Source organism: Nannospalax galili, unplaced genomic scaffold, assembly GCF_000622305.1.
Source record: "Nannospalax galili isolate Female #2095 unplaced genomic scaffold, S.galili_v1.0 scaffold287, whole genome shotgun sequence".
NCBI classification, from domain to species: domain Eukaryota; kingdom Metazoa; phylum Chordata; class Mammalia; order Rodentia; family Spalacidae; genus Nannospalax; species Nannospalax galili.
The window spans coordinates 551,419-573,147 of NW_008357493.1; the positions used below are offsets into that span (position 1 = coordinate 551,419).

Here is a 21,729-nt window from a genome sequence, read left to right on the forward strand (position 1 = left end):
TGTTTACTATAATTTTTAATATTGTTTTCTGACTAAACTGTACTACCAACCTTCAACAACAATGCAAAATTTGTCACTGCTCCTATACTGTGAGTTTTCTACTCACTCTCTTTCCAAAGTCTCCATCTATACCTAGTCTTTCAATGTAATCATGTTACTTATTAAATAATGCAATGCTAATAAATTTTTTAAATTAAAAACAATATTGATTAATTCCTCAACAACAGTCATCACTAAAATTTTAAACTTTCAAGAATTTTGCTCACACATATGCACACACACCACATGAGATTTTTTTTTGTACTGTAACTTATCTGTAGACTTTCATGTCAATAAAGTATAGTCATTATCTAACACTTTCTATTTGTCCCTATTTAATAATTTATAATCAATAACATAGTGCTAGAGTTTCACAATTTTTTTGGCAGTCCTGGAGGTTGAACCCTGGGCTCTTGTACATGCTGGTACATTGTGCCACTGACATATCCAGCCCTTTTTTTTTGGTTTTATTTTTATTTACTTTTGAAAACATCCTCAAATATAGTTATTTGATAATTGCCCAAAATTCCGTGGACAAATTCACAAGAGCTCATTGATCAAATAGCATATATGTTTGAAGGCTTTTGATAGGTATTGCCCAACAGTCTTTTAGAAGAGATTTTCCAATTTACACTCTTTTATATTTTATTTATTTAATTATTTATTTAATTTTATTTTATGTGTATGAATGTATTGCTTGCATGTGTGTGTAAGTGCACTCATGTCTTACAGTACCCCCAGAGATTAGAAGAGGGTGTTGAATCCCCTGGAACTAGAGTTACAGATGGTTGTTAGCCACCATGTGGGTGCTGGGAACTGAACCCCAGTCCTCTGCAAGAGCAGCCAGTGCTCTTAACTGTTGAGCCATCTCTGCCCCAAGTACTGTCTTCTTAAGAAAAGAGAAGTCGGCATGTGCTAGAATAAAGAGGACAACTTGATGGTGTGCCAGAAATGTCTATATTATAAAGAGGTAAGATTTCATAGTGAGTAAAATTCAAGGCTAGGTAACTTGGTTTTGAGTCTCAGGTTATGTAGTATTAGATAAGATAATTAAATTGCCAGTCTTTGTCTTTTTTAAAAATTTGCAAAGTGGAGATAGTAGTAGTATCCATTTTATAATACTGTTGTGGAAATCAAGTACAACAAGTTGTAATGTCATGGCTTAGTGCTACTGATGATAATAACGTTCACGACTCCAATAAGATGTCATCAATTAGTGGGACATTACCCATCACAACATAATGGACTTCCATGAGTACTCTCCTCTTGTTACAAGCATTTGGGAAAGTATGGAGATTTCAGTCTTGTGAATTAGCTCAGGCTTGTCTATTTGCAACTGCTAGAATTTTATAATGGTTGACTTGGTTTACAGAATAGTAAACTGTCATCACTGTCATCAGGTTATCTCTTGGGAACTGGTAAGAGAAAGAATATTTGGAGCAGGTGGAATCAGGAAAAAGTGAATTAAAAATCCAAATTCAACACACACACACACACACACACACACACACAGATACACTGTTGAGAAAAATTTAAATTTATTTTGAAATTCTTCTGTTATTTGTTTTATTTTTTTCGAAATAAATTACTTTGAAGTAGGAAAGTCATTAGAATAATGAGAATCAACACCTGACTTCACTTTGTTACTAAGGAACATATTTAATTCATGCCTGTGTCACATACCTGCACAACAGCACTCAGGAGCCTGAGGCATAAGGATTGCTACAAGTTCAAGGCCAGCATGGACTACAGAGTGAGACGTTATCTCAATACCCCATCCCTCAAAAGAGAAAAAATAAATAAAGAATACATTTAATGACTTGGTCTCACAAAGTTTTAGCTTGACCTACAGGTTCCTATGATGAATGCACTATTGTATTCCTAGAGCTTCTACTGGAAGGAGCTCATCACTGCACCACACTTGATTCTCAGAGCTGCATCCATTCCATTGCTTTTTCACATATTTGAATGGTGTGTATTTCATGTGGAAGTCAGTGGCCTTGGAACACACTAAGCAATTTTTTCCTTAAGTTCTGCCTTTGAGCATTAAGTTGTACATTTTTTTTTCTTTTCTTTGTGTTTTGGTGAAGAAATTCTTTCCATTTTTGCTCACGAGTCTTTCATTTATACCTTTCTGCTTTTTTTGTTGCACACTGCACATTCTTGGGAAGGTTAATTTGGGCATAGTCAGAATGGCAAAGGAGGAGGAACTCAAAACCACGCCTTTTCCTCACATCAACTTTACTCTTACTGATTTACCTTAAGTAGAGAATAACTCAGATAACACATATCAGCAAGAGTGCTCAGAGACATAATAAGAGACTTGGGAGTTACTGACCTCTTTACATAGCAGAATGGGTTTGTTGAAACCCCATAGGACTCCACTGGACCATAGTTCCTTTATCAAAATCAGGTGTGCATGGCATGCCTATTCTGTATCTTCTACCACACATAATGGGAAAGCAGTCACAGTGGACTTAACAATTCTTTAAGTTTTACTCTGGGTAAAGTAAAATCAGGATTATCCCTGTCATGAGACAGCCTAGGTGAGGAGCTGGCAGGTATCTATAAGGGGGTGTTCATTGTATCTGTAATGGCAGGTATCTATAATGAAGACTGTGCAGGTCTGGATTAAGTAATTACTGCATGAAGCTTTCCTAGAACACACCTGCACATTCCAACATCCAGTGCTGGGGCCACGCCCCTAAAAATGACTTGGTGGCATGAGCAATTCTATGGTGTACCAATGTGAGGGCCATTATGTCATGGGAATGTCAACCTCTTGCCCTATAACCCAGTTTGTCTCTGAGCATGTCACACCAAGTGCACAATCAAGAACTGTGCAGGATGGAGTCAGTCACTCTATCAGAGCTCAGGCACACCCAGGATTGGGAAGCTGCAATTATCACCACCACTTTCCCTTTGTTTTGCAGTTACACTCCGTATTATGATCTGTTACAAGCTTTGCAGTTTCCTTAATTTGTTTCTAGGCTGTGATTCAGAGACATTAAGCGGTGCCCATACAGTTGAAGAATGCTGCTTTGATAGTTTAAAGAAAAAGTGTCAGTCACATATTCCTTTTTACCTCTGAAATGTTATAGTTGAGCCCTAAAGAATTGCCTAAAATGTCCAAAAGTCTACCCGGTGTCCTCTTGATCTCTTGATGTATACACGTGTGCCCGCATGCATGCACATGTGTGTACATTTTTATCCATGTGGTGGTCATTGGAAATTGAGACTTAGAGACATTAAAAAGTCCAGCATTCCCAAGGTCTCTTTAGTCCATTACTGAGAAAAACACGTCGAACTTGAATTCCCCACATACTAGAGAGAGGCAAGAAAGGACTTCATGTTTTAAAAGCTGTGAACCATACAGTAATCATCATGATTTCATCTCCTAAGATCCTGTTTGGTCAGAATTAGAAACTTGTGATTTCATGTTTTAAACTACTGAAGGAGAAACTCGGGCTCTCAGAATTTGGTCAGATTTTACAAACACAACAGCTGTATGTTCTGTTTCCCTTCTGTACACATGAAAGAAAGCATCTGGGGCCTCCTGTTAAGTGGCAACTGAGTGGTGGGTGGAGCCTGGGGCTGTTGCTAGGCTGCCTAAGTGCTACTTTACCTAGCGGCTGCTTGCAGGAGCTTTGGTTGCTTAGCAACCGGGTCCTCAGCCACAGCATTTTTCTTAATGAAGGTTTTTCACAAATTCTCTGTGTGATTACCACTGCTGAATATCTAGACGCATTCTCTCTTGAATTACCGACTTATGCCTCTAGATTAAGTATAATTTTGCATCGAAATAATTTTGTATGACTTTGTTCAATTTTTTTGCATTTTTGTCTTCTATTATAATGCCAGCTTGGTTTGGTGGCACTTTCAAACATTACTTTTCCAGCTGTGATATTTTATCTGTCAGAATTACTTAATAAACAAAGTACAATTTTAGGGACATTTTAGGCCATTTTCCTGACAATGCTGCATGTAAAAGCTGCAATCACAGGAAACATGGCTGCCAAAAAGCTGTGTCACCTCAGGGTGGCCCTGGAGCTTTGTTGGCTATAAGAGGACAGAGAAGAAATAGGAGCTTGATATGGCTGATTCTTTGAAACTTTTCCAACATGACATCTATGACATAACATACAAAGCTTACTAAAATTTTCTCCATGGAAATCTGAATCATTTTTCTCAAAGCTAAATAGTACCAACACTATTTCACCTGTAACAAAGGCTGGTCAATTCTTACCACTATAGCATCACAAACCTATGTTTCATGGCATCATATGTTTAATGGCATCAGAACATAGAATTATTAGAAGTTGAATTTAGAAGTTGTCAAATATTGTACTTTGACCCTTCTTTTATAGGTACCGTTATATGACTAGATATGTACAAACATTCACAAATTTAAATTTCTTTTCATAATTTAATCTTTAAATAATAAGAAATTCAATTGTTTTAGTCTTAACTTAGTCTTAATTTCCTTTCTGGAAGGATTCTTTCTGGAAGCTATATGAGCCTGCCCTTCTGTTTCTAAACAGCAAAATAGAAACCTAGGAACAATAGCTGACATGAGCTCAGAACTGCCTCTTACAAGCTAAACTGTTGTTTGTTTTTGAATTCTAGCACATCTCTGGTTTCTAGGGACCTTATGGAAACTGGACTGATTATACAGTGACTCTTCAAGAACCAGCAGTATGCAATAGGGTCTGTGGGTCTTCTTTGTAGTTTATTGTATTTTCACTGTTTTTATTTTTTTTCTCTGAATAAAATGTATTTTCCACTCCAAAAATTCTAATTCTCTACATAAGGTCCATGGCATAGCCTTGCAATCACACAAATGAATGCTCTTAAAAATGGAAAATTTCACAGCTGCTATACTTACTTGGCAAGACCCATGAGGACTTGTGCTCAACTTGTATTCTCTGAACCACATCAAAATTCTATACTAAAAGTAGTTGACAATTTTGGTTTTGTATCAAAACTACTTACAGGCGCTTTTAACCAATCACCCCACCACCGAGAATGTCTGGGGTGACTGTTCTGGGTTTGGACCTTTGCACCTGTGTTTCCACACTGCTCTCTCCTGCCAGATGCAAACTGTCCAACTGTACCAGAGATCCCTCAAGCTCCACTGGCTGTGAGGATGGGGCATGTGCAGGTCTGGGGGTTTGCTGCATCATCTCCCAGGCACTATACCTGTGTGGTGGCTGTGGAAGTCGTGCTGCTTCTAGTTCCCCACATTTGTTGAAACTGCACTCTGATTTCTGCAAATGTTTCAATGATGACAGCAATAAACACATTCTGAAAGGAAAGGACAAACCACATTTACTGGGAATGAAGACACCTAGGAGCAAGCAAAACCAAAGCAAAACAACAATGCTTACAGAGCTATCACAAAATGTAGGTTTGTTGGCTTAATTTTTTTCTGGTACCTTAACAAGCCAGGCAAGGAAGAAAATGAGAGTGATGAAATAGAAGTAGGAACGCCAGCGAGGGAAACTGTCGATTGCTCTGTACATGAGGAACACCCAGCCTTCCTGAGAGGAAGCCTCGTAGACTGTGAATATACTCGTGCCTGTCAAGACAGAACAGCGGACTGAGTTTTTGTTGTCTTTTGAAATCACATTGCTTAGAGATACAATCAATAGTTATCCATGCTCATTTTCTGCACGACCAGAGCCTCTCTAAAAGATTAAAATCTCATGTGGCATTTTGTTGTTCTTAGGATTTTGATAAATGTCTCTCTGACCTCAAGACTGGGTAATTTCAAAATCTCCACCAACAAAGCAATTTTGTGTTTTCTATCTTTAGGCATGAAAGGCATCTGATATTGAGGAAAAGAAAACGGATATTCAAACCAAGTAGAGGCATGGGACAGAAGAAATGTCTTATGTTTGCTCACCATTTGGGGCTTAACATACTGAGGATGTTAGGAAACACTGCCGTACCTTGAAGCAGAACAAAATATGTCTAGGAACTGGATTAGATTTGGAATTGCTTTCTCACTGGGGGACTTAACTCCCTCAGGCTCCAGAAATTAATATGATGTAGTTCCCTTGCTTCAGATTTCCTGATGCTTAGATGGAAGGTGGTGAATCATCAGATACGCTTTGTAACTATAGGGAGTGTTATCTCATTGAAAATATTCTTGGTAATGAAAATGAAGTTTAAGGTGCCCAGGCTATTAAACACCTGACTTAAGAGAACCTGGAATACTGTACAGGGAAAAGGCATGTTTTGTTCTCTCTACACAATGAGATGGTGAGGGTGAAACTATTTATCCAAGGATGTATAATAGTATTCAGGGGAAGAGGAGTCAAACCAGCCACTCTGGACCAAGTCCTAGATATCTAACTGATAACATTGTACCTTTGGACTTGGTGAGCTTTGTGTACACACCTCCTAATGCTTTGAGGATTAAATGACCATTTCCATAAAGTCTTAGAATGGTATATGATGGGTTCTTAAGACATTTTAGGTACCATCTTCATCAATATAGAACCAAAACATTTGTTCAATAATATTTTGTGGGGGAAAATAAAAATATGCTTCAAGTTAAGGTTGTTTGTGAAATGAGTGTGATATAGGTTGTAATTCATAAAACCGATAGACAGTAGGACATCAGTAACTGCTACTTCCACAAAGGAGTTAAATTATTATGGACTACAAACCAATATCCACCAACATATGTTCAAACCACAAGAAAATGTACAATTCTAATGTGCTTGTGACCAAATGACTAAACTGAGAAGGGGATTGGAATAATCGGGTGGACCTCATTATGTCTGTGTTCTGTGCATGCAGGAGGAAGGTGAACATGAAGGAACACCAACCAATGCATGCAGAGCCAAAGCAGGAATGCACGGCAGGAAGTTGCTGCAAATGCAGATAGTGAGAAATAAAGAGACCTGGAAGAAAACCTGAGAGAAGACAGCAGAGTCCTGTTTGGTGAATATCTACCACACAGTTACGATGTAGAGTAGTCTTCATGCATAACATAACTTTATGCACTGGCTGACTCTCCTTTTTACTTTTTAGATATATTTTTAAATCTATGCTTACTTGACATAATTAATTGGCTTACATTTTATGGGCTACAGTGGGGCATTTAAATACATATCCCCTCTGGGGACATGGCTCAGAGGATAAAGGCATTGCAGACACAAGCCTGATGATCTGCGTTCTATTGCTGGAACCAATGTAAAAAATCCTGATGCAGTGGTGGGCATCTGGAATCCCAGCATTCTTGAAGTAGGAAGGAAGGTGGAGACAGGAGAATTTTCCAGAAACTCCAAGACCAGCTAGCTTGAGCACTTGGTACAGAGACAGAACTAAGAGAGAACCTGCCTTAAAACAAGGTAGGAGAAAACTAACTCCTGAAAGCTGTCCTCTAACCTCTACATGAATGCCACAGTATGTGTCTACATCCCTCCGTACACATTGTTTTCAGCCACAGTTATCTTAATATGCCATTGAACATAAGAAGTTTGCTCCTAGTCAGTAGAAAAAATCTGTCCCTCTCCAATCTCCTTCCTAAGCTATTCTATTCTGTACGTTTATGTCATTGACTTTTAACCTTCTACACACAAATGAGAACATGAGGTAAAAACACATCATTTTAAGATTCATATTTTATATCTGAAAGTCATTGCCACAATAGCTGGCTTTATAAAGCACGTTTAGCTAAGGGAATCTCTTAACTCATTAGATAGAAAGGTGGGGATGCGGTGATGAGGGTGGATGTCAATAATGACCTTTTATAGAGAAGGAAATGAAGGCCACCAGTTAAAGAAAATCTTGAGGTGGAAACATAATAGAACAAGATTACTTATCAGATTGCACTCTTGAAAAATTTTTGAAAAATATTTTTACATTTTTATTGATTCAAAGATTTCACACAATGTATTCTGATCATTTCAGAATCCCCCCTCTCCCACCTTAATACCCCTTTCCAACGTCACATGCTCTGTTACTGTCTACCTTTTCTTCTTTAGGGCTTGTAGAGTCTAATCTGTTTCCAAAATGTTCTTGGGTGATAAACCTTTTATTTTCCTATAATTTTTCATGTCCTCTTGCTTGAGACCAAGGCTTTAACAAGGGACTATTTTCTGTTGTTATCCTTAATGTGTATGAAGTTGATTCTTTTCTTAAGGACTCTGGGTAAGCTTATAATATCAAGGAACTTATGCAAGAAGATGACATTTAAAACAAAGATTCAGACAGTAGAAGCACACAGAAGCAATAAAATGCCAGCAGAAATAGAGGTGACTGTTTCCACTGATTGAGATGCTCTGAAAATGCTCAACATATTTGCCAGTGTGGACTGAGTAAGAACAATTTTAACATAAAACAATTTATGTCCCTATTTTCTCCTAGTTACTGAAAGGAAACAGAAATGTGGCTGCAGAAAGCCATTATGAACCACCATTAAAGTTTAACAGCCTTACCAATTTTGAGCAGTTTCAGGTAAAGTATAGGGATTGTCAATATAAGATTAAATCTGAGAGGAACATTGAAAATTAGTCCTCTTCTTCCTGCTCAAAATTTCTTTATTACAACTCCAGGGAAGATGTTATTTGGAATTAAGGAAAAAATAGTATGTGCAATATATAATCTTGAGGCTTTTACTCTACTTTTCCCAATTCAACAAGAGAAAAGGGGGAAATCAATGGGCATCCACAGTGTAGCTCAGAGAGCAGAGTCTGTTAGCACAAATAGATGAGAAAATTGTGAAAATACCACAAAAAAGACTCAGTAGGAAAATGTTGGCTACTGAAAGAAAAGTTTCTGGCCCATGTGAACTACACCAGGACAAATGGCTTTGTGGGTGTGACAATGGGTTGCATGGCCAAACTCAAGGGAGAGCAGCACTCCGACTAGACTTCCGGTTCTAGCTTTGCAAGGCACAGAAAAAGAAAATCACTTTGCAAAGATTGTCTAAGGGTTGGCCAAGACTTAAATGGCCAAGACTCAAATGTCTGATCTTCTCATTTCCTGTGGCCACTGGCCAGTCCTGGGGAAGGGCCTATGGCTGTTCACTGCAGCAGCACATGTCCTGCTGCTTCCCTTACCTTCTGCTATTCCATGGTGTTCAGCTACTTTGCCTCTAAGCCATGTAAGGAGATAGTCCTCTGCACTCCCTGAGAACCTGGTGTCTACCTGGCCTAAGACATTCATCACACTGAATCTGTCAAGTATAATCCTATCATTTCTGTGCTGGACACTGAGAATCATTGAGGAAATGCCAGTAAATTAACAATGGTCATATAATCTTTTTTCCCTTTATAATTCAATTTATGCAGATTTCATACAATATATTTTGATCATATCAATTGTATCATATTTGGATCCCCTCCCCTATCTGTACCCCGTTTACTATCTCCTGTCCAATTTCATGCACTCTATTATAACAGACACACACACACACACACACACACACATTAAGGCCTATCAAATCCAATTTGTGTCCCTAAATGTCTTTCAGTGTGGGTCCACTAGAGTCTGGTTAACCTACCAAGAGTCACACCCTTAAAAGAGACTGACTCTCCCATCTCAGCAGCTATCCGCTGCTAATAGTTCTTCAGGTAGGGTTAGGGTTTTTCCACTCACCTTCCCATATCTATGGATTTTTGCCTGGAGCTTACATGGAATTCATGCATGCTGTCACCATTGGTAAGGTCATATGAGTAACTTCGCAGCTGTCAGGAAGACTCTGTTTCCTTGTGGTAATGCACCAGCTCTTCTGACCGTCTACTCCTTCTTCTACAATTATCCCTGAGCTTTGGGAAGCACAAGTGTGATATAGGTGTCCTATTCAGTGATAAGCACTCTGCAGTGTCTTATTCTCTGCACATTGGCCAGTTGTGGGTTTCTGTGTTGATTACTATCTACTGTATAAAGAAGTTCTTCTGGTGAGAACTGAGAGAGGCATTAATCTATGGGTATTAAATTAAGTCATTAGGAGTTACTTTAATACCACATCAAATTAGCAGAATAATAGTATTAGGCTTTCTCTTCTGGCCAGTGTCCTGTATAGCCACAGGTTCCTAGGCCTGATATCCATGTCAGGTATGGGCTTCACCTTATGAAGCAGGCCTTAAAGCCAATTAGAAAGTGGTTGGTTACTCCTATAATAGTCATGCCATTATGGCACCAGAGGGCATATCTTGCCAGGCAGTTATTGTTGAAGCACATAGCATTCACAGCTGGGTAAGGTTGATGATTAATTTTCTCTTCTGGTAGCATAATAGCACCTTCCAATGAGAAAGCTAGCCAGTAGATGAAACTTTGAAGTCAGTACCAGCTTGCTTTCTCTTGTTTGTCCTGTGGGTCATATGCTCTTTCTGTCTCTCTCTCTGTCTCTCTGTCTCTCTCTCTGTCTATGTCTCTGTCTCTCTGTCTCTCTCTGTCTCTGTCTCTTTCTTCCTCTGCACATATGTGTATATGCATGTGGAGGCCACAGGTCAAGCTTGGGCATTGTTCTTCAGGAGTCAGGGACCAACCATAATACAATTTTTAGCCATAGGCACTCAATGGCCTGGAGCTCGAACTTGACATGTAGATTATGCTAGCTGTCCAGTGAGCCCCAGGGATCTTCATGTCTCTGCCTTCTCAGTATCACCATGCCTGGCTGTTTACTTAGGTGCTGGGGATCTAAAGAGGGCCTTGTGCTTTTGCCTTAAGCCCTGACTGAGCTATCTCCTCAACTCCTTGATCACAGAGGTCTGAAGACATGTGAAACTATTTCTAAGATATTTGCTTTTTGAAATAAAAATCATTTTTTACTCAATGTGATTATTTCACAGACAATTTGGAGGTGAAAGGATTCATCTTATAGTCAATTGACTTTGTAAATTGTCAAAAATCACTTGAAATTCATCTGCGCATACATAATTTTAAAAGCACATGGTAGACATGAATAGAAACTCCTTTGTAGCTCCATCATGGGAAATTTCATGAAACCATATTGATACTTAGAAAATATTTTCTTTAGATATATTTCAACATATTTCATACTTTAGTTCATTTTCCTTTTGAGAGTACAATTTCTTGCTAAAATGACCACATTTTTGTTCAATGGATAGTGACTCTCCAATTGTACCTGGGAATATGGTACATTCTCTTTTTGGAGAATAAGAAGAATGTTTCTAAAATGTTCTGGAGCTCCTGAAACAACATCCCTTTTCTACACTCCAAATGTTTCAAGTGCAAATTCAAGCTGTGTTAGATACAAAATTGAAGGGACTGGAGAGATTTCTTAGTGGTTAGAACACTGGCTGCTCCTGCAGAGGACTCGGGTTTGACTCCCAGCACCCACATGGCAGCTAGCAACTATCACAAAATTGACCTGCTTGTCTGCTTTCACTTTCTATTTGTGAAGAGAATTTCATTTGTCTGGGGGGAGCATGGAAGGGAGGGGGGAAATGACGATATTCTCGTTATGTAAGAGCATCAACTTCCTAATTGTCCTTTGTTTGGTTTGTTTTTTTCTGTTCCTCCAGCTCTCACCCTTTTTAGATACTTTGCATCTTGGGAATTTTGGAAAGCTGCATCTTTGCATCTATCAGTTGTGGCATACTCCTTAGTTCAAAGTGAGAAAACGTCAAGCTTCTGCACTGCCTCCCTGTTCCGTTCCACCATGGCTGTGAGTAGCAGAGCCTCTACAAACTGCTCTAAAACCCTAGATAAATGTGAAAGCATAGAGCCCCAGTCCTACACTCCAAACTGATTCCTATTTTGTCAACTATAGCAGCAACTACTAAAATTTAAATCCTTCAAGGTGGTCAGATGAAAGAATACAGGTAAAGCATTTCAACTTTGTCCATTTCTGTGCTTGAAAAGACGGCCTGCTCAAGGCAGGATGGCTGTGCTTCCTTGGCTTTGTTTGCTTTGGTAAGTTTCCATGTAGAAAACCCGACTTGTTCTCCAATTAACTTCTATTTTTAAATCCTAGAACTGTTCTATAGAGAAATATTTTTATTAACATACAGAAGCAATAGAAAAACAACTGCAACAACAACACTTTTTTGAATAGTTTAAGGGGGGAACTCACAGAAGCCACAAAGAAGGTAAGTTTTACTGTCAGTTTAAGTTAGATCCAGTTCACTGTCTTTAAAGGTTGATGTGTCAATGGAAATAAAATTATCTATGAAAGTAATACCTCTGGCTTATTTGGATGATTCTCTAATGCAGGGCTGTTCTGCCTTGGTTCTAGTGGTAGCTTAGGATGGATGATGTGATGATCTTTGAGCAAGTCTGTCCTGGGCATTGTGGGATATGAAGGATGCACCAACCTTGATCTTTACTGACTAGATTCTAGCAACACCCCAACCTCCAAACTGCAACAATCAAAAATATATCATTACATGACCATGTATCAGTTTGCTTTTTAATAACCATACATTAGGAGAAAACATTTTTAAGTTCCTGCAGTTCAAAAAAATTAATTGTTGTGTGAATTGAATTCGCATTTTCAAGTTTAGTAGAAAGGGTTTTCCCACTGAATCATCTCCCCAGTCTAGTCTTTGCAGTTTAACAAGGACCGTTTGTGTGCGTGTGTGTGTGTGTGTGTGTGTGTGTGTGTGTGTGTGTGTATAAAATCAGGAGGAAAATCTCTTTACAGAAGAGGACATTTGAAGTATGTCAATTAAGGGCCTGGGGTATATCTCAGTGGGAGAGGGCTTGTCTAGTTTGCCAAAAGCCCTGATTTGATTCCCAGCACTGAAAAAGAAATAGTTCAATTAAAACTTAAAATTGACATAATTTGAATAAAATATGTGGCCTAAAAGTTTTGCAACAAAATTATAGTACTACTTGCTTGATTATTCCAAGAAAAACCACAAAAATGTGTTTTTTTCAAGTTTACCAGGTTTTGTCTTTGCAATATAAGACATTCAGTGTTTTCATGGACAAATGCAGAACATACTAATTCTGAACCCATCTTCCTGGAATCTAGTTCTATCTGCAGCATGAGTGCAAACATGCCAAGCATGTCTAGCACTCTGCAGCATGAGTGCAAACATGCCAAGCAGCTTTCAGCAGTGTGATGAGCAGTCTGTCTAGGGAACCTAACAGCCACAGACAGATGCAGAGCAACGTGCTGGCTTCCTTACTTACATTATAACTTGATTATAACATGAAGTTCCAGGTCACTTGTTGGTGACAAAATCTATACTGGAATTTTTTTTTCTGTTTTTGTGACTTCTCAGCTTCCCTTGCCCTCTAATTATTGGCCCATGTATGAATCCAAATTACTCAAACAGATTTTACCCACAGATTTAAATTATATTTCAGCCAGTGTTCAGGATAAGAGTCATTTCCTGTCATGTGTTTGTTCTCAGAAAACTGTCCCCTTACAACCTCAGTATTTACTTCTCTCCTGCTCTCTCTCCCCCTCCCCAGTGTGTGTGTGTGTGTGTGTGTGTGTGTGTGTGTGTGTGCTGAGCAGGGAGGTTTGTGTACCCTTGCATTAGTGCATGTATTAGATATTGGCATTGTGTCCTTCATTATTGCTCTCCACTTTATTTTTTGAGACAGGGTCTTAGTGAATCTGGTGCTCACTGATTGGCTAGAATGGCTGGTCATGAGCTCTGGGGTCTGCCTGTTTTGGCCCTTACCGCCAGCACTGGGGTTATAGGCAAGCACTGCAATACTCAGATTTTTATATATGTGCTGGGGATCCAAACTCAGGTCCTTATGCTTACACAGAAAGCACTTTATCCCTGAGTTATTTCCCAGGCTCTATCAATTACTTCTTCATGTGAATTCATGATACAAATTCAGATTAGCAGGCTCTGTGGTGATAATAGATATTTTCATGAGAAAATTTAAAATAATAAGAGATGTGTATTCTTTTTTGTTTGGGTTTGTTGAGACAGGGTCTCATATAGTCCACCCTTGCATTGAACTCCCCCTGATCCTTCTGCCTCCACCCCCTAAATGCTCAGATTATAGGCATTCACTACTATCCCCGGAGGGCAAGATATGTATATTCTTAAGGTAGACATCTTGATTAAATATAATAAAGCTTTGCCACAAAGACTGAATGTATCTACCTCCAGGAAGCTAAAATGTCCATTATCAAGAAAGATCCATTCTAAATTACAGAAATTTGTTGAACAATATACTAAACTAGAATTATACTATTTGGAATTATTTTTTAATTATTCTGATGAATAGTAATGAGTAAATCTGTCAAGAACAGTGTTTTTAATTTCTTGAAATCATGTTCAATTATATTAATGTTTATTTTCCACTTAATTCATTCAAGCATTTCCCCTATGATGTAACCTTATGATACAATGGGGATAACTTCATAATGCTAATCATCTTTAACACAATTTGTTTTACATACTCGACTACTGAGTAGCATCCGCTCAGCTTGAGAACAGTCACCATCACATGGCCATCTAAATGACACAACAAGCTGAAACGAAACAAGACACCTTTTATCTGTTATTCTTAAACACGAAAGGATATATTTTATTCTAAACACTTTAAAGTGTGTTTATAAATCTTATGTGTCTGAGCTTCCCTTATGATGGCACAACTGTGTCTCACTGTTAAAATCACTAAATCATCTGAAACCTCATAGTCTATGGTATTAAAATTTTTCAATAAAATCAAGGATTATATACAAAATCCCATATGTATATTTACATACATTTTCTAAGTTAAATTTTTTATAGGTAATAAAGCTTGTTAGTTGGAATATTTTCCTTCAAGCTCAGAAAATGTCTAAACTTCCCCACTGTGAATAGAAAATACTTCTAGAAAAGGAGACATGAAATCTTTAGCAGTAGTATTCACACATGGAAAAAAAGTGTTGACAAGGCTGGATGCTGACCAGGGAAGCTTGGGTGTTAAATTAGAAACATTCCAGGGATGGCAAAACCCCATGCCAATGCAAACACTGCATCCTTCTGGGCCTGGGCAGTCTCCAGGTAGACTGAATGCTCTCTCAGGGTGTGGAACAGTCCTTCTGGGCACCCCTCTGCCTGTCTGTGAGGAGCAGTGGCTTCAGATCAAAAGAGCTTTTTAGAAATTTACTTTTTACTATCTGTCTTAACGCAACCCATGCTCATCCGCAGTGAGTGCTCTGTTCCCTCTTCTAACACTCCGAGTGTTCACTCTGAGTGATTTCACAGCCATGTGGTGTTGGATCAGCTGGTCATCATGCTGGCCTGGACTTTGTCATGAATTCTCTAGGGCAATGACCACACTCTCTGGCTACCACCATGGCACTAAATCACCATTCATTACAAGTTTTTATGTTTTCTCAAAAAGCAAGCGGAACAGATGGTGCCAGGAGTACATTGCCATGAGTGTTTTAAGTTTGTCACCTATTTTTGAAAGATTTATTAGGCACTAGTTGAAGGAAACACCGACAAAGAGGACAGAACTCCGTAATAATGGTATATGAATTTCACTGCAATTCAAAAACTAAAACCTGGTATTTGGAAAAGCCATGAAAAATTGTTTCTTCCTATTTTGTAATATAAATTGTTCATATCTGCAGTATTAGGCCCAAGCAATGAAAATAAAAATTTTAAAATTGACTGAATAAATATTAAACCAAGAAAGTATCCTTCTGAATAGACACAAAGACAAGAATTTATTGTTTGTTTTAATGCAGAGGTTCTGAACTACTAAATAAGCACAGAATAAAGTTTATCAACTATGAGTGGAAATGAATAATTGACAGTGTTCATAGGAAAAGGTTAAACTCCATTTCAAGGCCCTAGAAAGATGGCTCAGTGTTTAAGAGCACTGGCTGCTCTTGCAGAGGACCCAGGCTCGATTCTTGGCACTCACATGGTGGCTAATGACTGCCCATAACTCCAATTCCAAGGGATCTGGCTGGCCTCCGTGGGTACTATATGCACATGGTGCATTTACATATGCACAGGTAAAACACTCATACACATAAAATAAAATTAATTAATTTTAAAAATCCATTTCATTGGAATTTCTTGACTAGGGCTTCCAAAAGCATCCCTCTATTGGGGTGTTCCTAATTTTTCTTTTGTCTTCCAAGACTGGACTTTAGAATGTTAGATTTAGGATTTGTTTTCAGGTATTTTGATAGCTGTTGGAGTAGTTAGAATCAGTGTTTCGGATCTTAGTGGGGAGGAAGGACAGGCATACAAGTGATGTTAACAAAACCTAAATTTCAATAAATATAATGAAAACCACAAATATTATTTGGAGTTAACCAAAACTAAAGCTTTTGTTTTATAATAAGTATCAAATTTCCATAATATATGGTACAAGGTTAAATTTTAAAAATTACTATGATAGTGCTGGGTGTGGTGGCACACGCAAGTAGTCCCAGCACTCGGGAGGCAGAGGCAGGTGGATCTCTGTGAGTTCAAGGCCAGCCTGGTCTACATAGTGAGTTCCAGGACAGCTCGGGCTACAGGGAGACCCTGTCTCAAAAAGATGAAAAAAAAATTGCTATGGTAATATAAAATTGATAGTAAGGATGTGTTCTAATACCACTCACCTTAGTGCTACAGGGTAGTGGTTACAGCTGCTGTCAGTGGTTATAGCTGAAATTTGAAACTATAAATAGGAAAAATTTTCTCATATACTTTTGTATTTATGTAAATTTAACAAAATTATTTATTTAATTATTCCTTTATTTTCTGTCACTTTCTTTTATAACTTTATTTTAATGCTTAATTTTCATTATTATTATTATTATTATTATTATCATTATTAGAGAGAAAATACTTATGTGCTCTCTCTGTGGGGTCAAAGGACAAATTTTGGGAATCAGTTCTCTCTTTCCACTGTAGAATCCGGTGATTGACCTCTGATCATCAGTTTTGCATGGCAAGTGCTCTTACCTTATGAGCCATTTCACCAACTCCAGAAACGATTTTAAAATGAGATTATTTTCAAGTGGTTTAGATTAATTTTTGTATATATTGCAACTTCAGTTTTAGAATTTTATGATTATATACTAAGACTAAAAAATACTTAGTTGGTACTAAAAGCTATGTGGCTAAAGGGGCCATGTTCTATGCCTTCCTACCTGCCTAGAATTTCCAGTATAAACCAGAATGCTACATAGGTAAGATAATAATGTGAGAGAATTATCCTACATTAACCTATTATACAGTTAAAAGACAATTTTTAGAGAAATTTCATATTTATACAAGAAATGATCCTGTAAATTTATAGCATCTTGAACTTGGGTCATTTCGAGTTTTCCAACATTATTCTCATTCAATATTACGCTGATTATTCTAATTTTTTAGCTTTTACAAAGAAACTTTAGAGTCAGTTTTTAAATGTCCACAAAACGGCTGGTTGTGATTTGGGTGGGGACTCTGATGAACATATATGGGAAGGGCTGCTGTCCCTGATGCTAACTCATAGGTGCATAAGCATTAAGCAATGGTTATATAACTCCTTGGGACACTGACTCACGTAATGAATAATAATCACTCTCCTCGGTAATTTTTCTTGTTTTAAAATCAGCTTTGTCTGAAATCACTAGAGCCTCTCCCAGTTTCTTTCACTGGGGTTAGCATCTCCTCATCAGGTTCCTTTTTTTTGTTTTTTTTTTTTTAGCTGACCTGGAACTTGTTGTGTAGACCAGTCTGACCTCTATATCACAGAGATCTGCCTGCCTCTTCCTCCCAAGTGCTGGGATCAAATGTGTGTGCCGCCACACCCAGCCCGTCACTTTTTATTTATTTGTATCTTTAGAATTAATGTGAGATTCTTAAAGATGATGACATGTGACTGATCATTTTTTGCTTTCCTAAAAATTTTATTATTGTTATTGAGGGAGAAAGTGAGAGCAAGAGAGAGCAAGAGAGAGCAAGAGCAAGAGCGAGCGAGTGAGAGAGAGAGAGAGAGAAACATAATTTCAGAGGACAACTTCCAGGTGTCAGTTTTTTTTTTTTTGTTTGTTTGTTTTCTTTCCCACTGTGAGTTCTGATGATGGAATTCAGGCAAGAACTTTTACTGCCTGAACCATATCTTTGGCTCTCCCTTCCTTCCTCTCTTCTTTCTTTTCTTCCCTTCCTTCCTTCTTTCCTTCCTTCCTTCCTTCCTTCCTTCCTTCATTCTTTATTTCTTTCTTTCTTCACATATATACACACTCTTCAGTAAGCATTTATGCTCTAGGTCATGATATACAACAGTGAAAGCAAGCCCCTCCCTCCCCCCCTTCCTTCCTCTACCCTAGAACTGGCTATGTAGACTAATCCGGGCTCCATCTCACAGAGTTCCACCTGCCTCTGCCTCCTTGGGATTAAAGGCATGAGCCACCATGCCCAGCTCTCTGTTTTCTTTTTAAATCTGCTGTCTTTCTTTTCTAATCTGTTTTATTTCTGTCTGTCTTTTTATTAGCACATTAATACCATTCATATTAAAGTATTTATTGGTGGAGATGGATTAATATTCACCATAACTGGAACTTTTTTCTTGGACTTGCTTCCATGTATATCAGAGTGCGATACACACAGAAGGCCACAACTGGCCAAGTTTTGGACAATAAGAGACTGTAGATTGTAGGATGGGAACCTCACCCACCCACAGGTCAGGGACTATTGTGGAACAGAAGGCCAAAAGATTGTGAGAGCCAGGGCTGGTACATGAATGCAAGGAGGTGGAGGCTTCTGGGCCACTGGAGGCTTGCTCATGTGAGCCTGTGGCAGAGATGGCATCAAACTCAGGACCCAGCTCAATTAAACAAGGACCCAAAGGGGAGGTGAGAAATAGGTAGTGGGCCAGAACTAGATTGAGAACTATTTAAGACTGATTGCAGCTTGGTGAGGGAGAGTATGACTTACATACGACCACTGGATGGGCTGACTAGACTCCAGAGGATGCATTTACACTGAAGGACATTTGGGTACAAACGCCTGAATGAACAGGGCTTAGCACGTATGTCAGAGTGTGTAGGTTTTGGTAGGGGAATGGAGGAGGCATGGATGGGGGATGGGGTCTGGATGTGAATGGGAAGTATGAAATTTTAAAAGCTCAACAAAAAATTGGGTGTGACAGAAATATTCAGTCTACAACAGTGGGGCACCTGTTAATGGGGTGTTTCTAGCTCGCTACCTGCTCTCATAACACTCCTGAGGTACGCCCATTTGTCCATCAGCCATAATTACACTATACATTGTTGCTATTATCATTTTGCTCAAAGAATTGTCTGAGTTTTTGAAACTTCACTTTCATTTGTTCCTTCCATACTGTTCTTCATTACATAGATCCGAATCTCTGATCTCCTTCATTTCTCTTCTTTAAGAAGCTAATCAGTTCTTGCAAAGCAGGACAATTGGCAACAAATTCATTCAGTTCTTCTGTATCTGGAAAACAATGATTTCTTCTTCACTTTTCAGAGGCTCTTCTTCTCCTCTCCCTCTCTTCCTCCACACATTCATTCCTCCCTCTTTCCCACCTTTTCCTTTCATCCTTCCTTCCTGCTATTCTTTTGTGTTAAGACAGGGTCTCATGTAGCTAGGATGGCCTCAAACTTGCTAACTAGGCAGGACTGGTTTTGAACTCCTGATCTTCCCTCCACTTCCCTGGTGTGGGATTATAGGTGTGTACAACCACATCCAGCCTGAGAGCTAATGTTGATTTTCACAGTCGTTGACTTTCTGTGTGTTCAGGTTGATCTTGAGACAATTAGATTGAGAGCTTCCAGACTCTTCACTAGTGGGAGCAGAAATCAGAAGTTAAAATAACTCAGATCAGAAATAGCACAGGTGATGAACACCTGTGGTTGAAAATGGGCGCTCAGAGGTAATGTGTATAAAACAAGGCTCACTGATTACATGTAGTTTAATTTCTTTGGTCACATTTTGTTCAGCAGTACAGCACAGGGTTTTAAAAAGGCCTCATTAGCATCAAGACTTCCCTGAAGCCAAAGCACTGGAATCTTTCACGTCTCATGTATTCTTTTTCTCTGCTAATAACCTTTACTTCTTGGACCTCAACATTTGTCTCTTTTTCTGCTTGATTTTTAACAAACCATAAGGCAACATTAGATTAAAAAACAATGTAGTGCAATAGAACAGTGGTGAATGAGGATGCAGAACTGACATTAAAGGAATATGGTTCAAGTGGTCATTACATTAAGTCACAATAAATTTAATCTGAGCCAAGAGCTTTGGGAAGCTGTGGTCTGGCCTGTTTGTGCCTAGACGGAAGTGTATTTCTCTGCTTTTATTAAGCGAGTCATTCAGGTGGATGGAGAGACGGCTCAGTGCTTAAGAGCACTGGCTGTTCTTGTAGAGAATCTGGGTTTGATTCCCAGCACCCACTTGGTGGCTAACAACCATCTGTCGCTCCAGTTCCAGGGGCTCTGATAATGTCTTCTGACCTTTATCGGCATTGCATGGCATGGGTGCACTTACACACATACCGGCAATATGCTCATACACATACTATAAAAATAATAAATAAAATATTTCTTAAAAAAGAGCCATTCAGGTATTTTCAGGGTAGTTGATGAGGTAATATTAGATTTTTATTGCTGATCAAGAGGTCTACAGAAAAATCCCTCCTGGAAATGCTAGTTAAACTCAACACCTAGAGACATATGTCTGGAATATGAAGAATTATTTAAAGCATTAATGACCTTTTTATTAATTCACTAGCAATAAGCACAGATCATTATTCTTCCCAACCAATTAATGTAGGATATTAATGTCTTTTTATAGTGGTGTGTATGTGTGTGTGTGTGTGTGTGTGTGTGTGTGTGTGTGCCTTGCAAATCCCTGTTTGATGTTTAATAGCCACTGTTTAAAAATGTAAGACGTTTACAATGATTTTATTTATTTATTTATCTATTTTTAAAAGATAATTTATTTAATTTTACGTGTATGAGTATTTTGCTTGCCTGTATGTGTGTGCAACATGTGTGTGAAGTGCCTGCAGAGGCCAGAAGTTGGTGCCAAATCCTCTGGAACTGAAGTCACACAGGGCTGTGAGCTATCTTCTGAGTGTTAGGAACTGAACCCAGGCCTTCTGCAAGAGCAGCAAGTGCTCTTATTGACTCAGCCATCGTGCCAGCCCCATTTATAATTATTTTAAAAGAAAGATTATTAATACAACTGTCTGAAGTACCGATAAAGGGATTTTTATGAATCTACATAACAAATTTATTGAATGAAACTATCAGTGAGCAATCAGGTCAGATATCATCTCTTTCTGGAGAAAAAGAGCCAAACATTTATGCCAATGTCTTGTTAGTCTCCCTGCCTTCTCACCACTGGTGGCTATTTAGGAGTTGCAAATAAGTTCCTGATATGGTGAATGCAATTCGTAATTTTCTTAAACTTGAATGCATTCACTGTTGCAATTATGAACATGTATCAAATATCAACAAAGATGACAACTTTAAAGGGATACAAAGGCATTTTATTTTCTCTATGGACATCATTAAGGAGGCCCTTTCATGTGGACCATTTAATTTTTCTAGGCGAGTGCCAGCAAGATGGCTCAGTGGGTAAAAGCATTTGTTGCACAAGTATGACAACCCAACTTCAATCCCTAGAACCCAAGCAAAGATAGAAGGAAAGAACTGATTCTATAAACTTGTCCTCTGACTGCTACACATGTGCTGTGGCATGTGAATTACACATAGGCACACACATGCCCCTCCTATTACACACACACACACACACACACACACACACACAGAAAAATAAATAAATA

General features: G+C 38.5%; 1 protein-coding gene across 1 annotated transcript in view; it reads right to left on the minus strand.

Moving 5' to 3' along the window:
• The window catches only part of Nalcn (sodium leak channel, non-selective), a gene marked incomplete in the record, with an annotated part of 412,798 nt that overhangs the window by 285,061 nt on the left and 106,008 nt on the right, over window positions 1-21,729 (minus strand). Inside the window, 2 exon segments of the mRNA XM_017794878.1 lie at window positions 5,239-5,343; window positions 5,475-5,617. Of these exon segments, the coding sequence (XP_017650367.1) occupies window positions 5,239-5,343; window positions 5,475-5,617 (248 nt within the window).